The sequence below is a fragment of the Gigantopelta aegis genome, chromosome 1 (genome assembly GCF_016097555.1).
Source record: "Gigantopelta aegis isolate Gae_Host chromosome 1, Gae_host_genome, whole genome shotgun sequence".
Taxonomy (NCBI): domain Eukaryota; kingdom Metazoa; phylum Mollusca; class Gastropoda; order Neomphalida; family Peltospiridae; genus Gigantopelta; species Gigantopelta aegis.
Genome location: NC_054699.1, coordinates 46202605 through 46205862, shown reverse-complemented (window position 1 = coordinate 46205862; position 3258 = coordinate 46202605). Strand labels below are relative to the sequence as shown.

Genomic DNA, 3258 nt, shown 5'->3' with positions numbered 1-3258 from the left:
ATAGACAGAGTGAACAGGAGAAATAGCCCAGGAACCAAACATACTGTGCAACAAAAGAAATGCAATAAATGTGGAAGGCCACATAAACCACATGATGTTTGTCCAGCCAAAGATGCCGAATGCCGTAAGTGTTCTAAAAGGGGACATTATGCTGCAATGTGTTACAGCAAGGTTGGCAAGCCGAGTGGACAGAAAACTAGGTCTCACCGAGATGTTAGTGGTGTGACTGAAGATTCAAGAGAAAATGCATTTCTAGGTGCATTTTCCAAGATTGGGGTCGCATCTTGGTATGTTAATGTTTTCATGGAGAACCAAAGTGTGCGTTTGAAGATGGACACAGGTGCAGATGTAACTGTCATCCCAGAGGGCTGTGTACCAGAGATAAAAACTCCACTTCAGAAGTCTACGAAAGAACTGTGTGGCCCTGGCCAAAGCTCACTGAATGTGTTGGGCAAGTTCAGCACTAGGATGAAGTTTAAAAATGCTGTTACAACTCAAGAGGTCTATGTTGTGAAGAATCTGCAAGAGCCGCTGTTAGGCAGGCCAGCGATTGAAGCATGACAACTGATAAAACGTATCGAGTCAGTTCAGAGTACATCCAACAGTTACAGAGAGGTATATGCTAAGCTCTTCTCGGGTCTGGGTAAAACAAAGGAAACCTACAAGATTAGACTGCAAGAGAATGCTGTACCATATGCCGTCTCTGCTCCAAGACGGGTACCACTGCCACTGCAGATGAGGGTAAAAAAAGAACTGAACCGCCTAGAGGAGCTAGATGTGATTCGTCCAGTGACCACACCATCAGACTGGTGCGCATCAATAGTAGTGGTGCCTAAAGAGAAGAAAGACACAATCCGCTTGTGTGTAGATCTGACAAAGTTGAACGAGAGTGTCAAGCGAGAAAACTGTCCTCTTCCTTCTTCGGACCAGCTGTTGGCACAGCTTGCAGGAGCGACAGTGTTTACTAAGTTGGACTGTAATAGTGGTTTCCACCAAGTGCCATTAGATGAAGGTTCACAAGAGCTGACAACGTTTATTACTCCATTTGGGCGTTTTTGTTATAAAAGGCTGTCCTTTGGAATTTCTTCAGGTCCTGAGGTGTTTCATCACATCATGTCACAGTTGTTGTCTAACATCCCAGGAGTGATTTGTGACATTGATGATGTCCTGGTGTCAGGACGCAGCCAGCAGGAACACGCTGAAGGAGGTTTTGCAGAGACTGGAAGATGCAGGTGTGACCTTAAATGAAAAATGTGTTTTTAATCAGAGCCATATTAAGTTCTTGGGACATATCATCTCTAAGGAAGGTGTGCAGATGGATCCAGCAAAAGTAGAAGCGATCCAGAAGTTACCTCGTCCCCAAAATGTGCCAGAATTGCACCGTGTTCTGGGCATGATTTACTTTGTGCAGAAGTTTGCTCCAGACCTCACTGACCAGACCAGACCTCTCCGGGAGTTGCTAAAGAAAAACATTAAGTGGACATGGGAAGTAGCACAGGAACAGGCGTTTGTTCGTCTGAAAGAACAGTTAAGTTCGCCACCTGTGATAGCTCATTATAGTCCAGACCAACCTACCAAGGTGTCTGCAGATGCATCGTCCTATGGACTTGGAGCAGTCCTGCTTCAAGAGAAAGATGGAAGGTGGTGTCCTTCCTAACACGATAGTCTGCTGTTTGACTGATTATTCATGGCAATCAGCTTTGAAGTGGCAACTATTAGATTGAAGTTGACTGGGGAGAGCATTTAGTTTGCAAACATTTTGGTTTTATGGACTGGTAGTCTTAATATTTATTATTTGATTACTTTCACTACAGAGGAAGCAACAAGAAAATAATCAAGGGTTATCTCATGTAGCAAATACTATACCAGTCCATAAAACCATAATGGCGGGCGTAACGCTGTTATTAGCATCGTTTTCTTACTATGATATGTATTAAACTTTTATTTTATTTTTAAACCGAATATTGTTTTAATTACACACAAAAATGGTAGTTTTTTGTTATTTCCAAAAAACTTTTACTTTTCTTCTTACGTCAAATCAAAATTATTTACAAAAACAACACATTATTGTAGGAGGATGGGACGGACTATTGCTTAAACTTGAAAGTTAAAGAAGGTGTGTGTTGTGTGGTGTGTAGTAGTCCAATTCTCTACATGTATTTATCATCCATTAAAAGCTTTTGTAGGAGATATCGCTGGCACTATAATTTGTGATATCTCCTGCGATATTCTCTTGATTGGTCAAATTTTAATCACAAGACAGTGTTTTGTTACATCACTGTGTTTGTTTCAGCGCTAAACCTACCATTAGTGACGTCACGCCACCGTCGTTCTGCTAGTTAACGAATCTACTGCTGACATTCAACCCACATTACTGACATTGTTTACAACTGTCGCAAATGAAAAGAATGATAATGGATGATAAAAAGAATACTCCCCTCGTGTCTTGTGATATCATAATTTATCAGCACGAGTTGATAAAAGTATGAAATCCGAGGCTTGCCGGGGAGTATCCTCTATATATATTACGAAGTAAAAAATAAAAAAATGGGTGCTACAAACATTAATAACCACGTCCAGGAACACACTAAAGACACATACACACTGAAATTCTAATCAACAAAATGTATTTTGATAGGTAATTTTAATCTTAAAAACACTCGTGTTAGTGTGAAACATCTTATAATGGCAGGGGGAGGGACGTAGCACAGGGGAAAAGCTCTTGCCTGATCCCCGTCGGTGGACCCATTGGGTTATTTCTCGTTCCAGACAGTGCACTATGACTGGTATACTCAATGTGTCCACCGGCGGTGATCGATCCCAAACCGACCGCGCATCAAGCGAACGCTCTGGGCAATAGCAACGTACATTGTGTCATGCTCATGTTCTACTTGGCTTCTGTCAGTTGCAGCGCCATGACATTGTCTTGAGTGAGAGAGAGAGAGAGAGAGAGAGAGAGAGAGAGAGTACCTTTTTAACATGCTCCCATACCACTAAGGTTTCGGGCATTTTATCTTGAATACTGAGTAGAAGAGGAATGGCGTAGCCAGCATGAGGCAGCCGAGGCGCTTGCTTCGTCTGGAATTTCCCCAGATTTATTTTATTTTATTTTTCCCATGACACTGATATTTATTGTACAGGTCTACGCCCCAGAAAAGAAAAATAAAAAGTCATAATAACAAAAAATATTATTCTTTATAATCTCTATATACATGTATTATCTCCTGGTGGTAATGTGTTTTGGTGATTATGAAAGTA

General features: G+C 41.4%; 1 protein-coding gene across 1 annotated transcript; it reads left to right on the top strand.

Annotated features, from left to right (window-relative positions):
* Positions 1-735: 735 nt before the first annotated feature.
* Positions 736-1248, top strand: LOC121383950 (uncharacterized protein K02A2.6-like). Its single transcript, XM_041514101.1, has one exon. The coding sequence runs from the start codon at positions 736-738 to the stop codon at positions 1246-1248; it is 513 nt and encodes a 170-aa protein (XP_041370035.1).
* The last annotated feature ends 2010 nt before the right edge of the window (positions 1249-3258 follow it).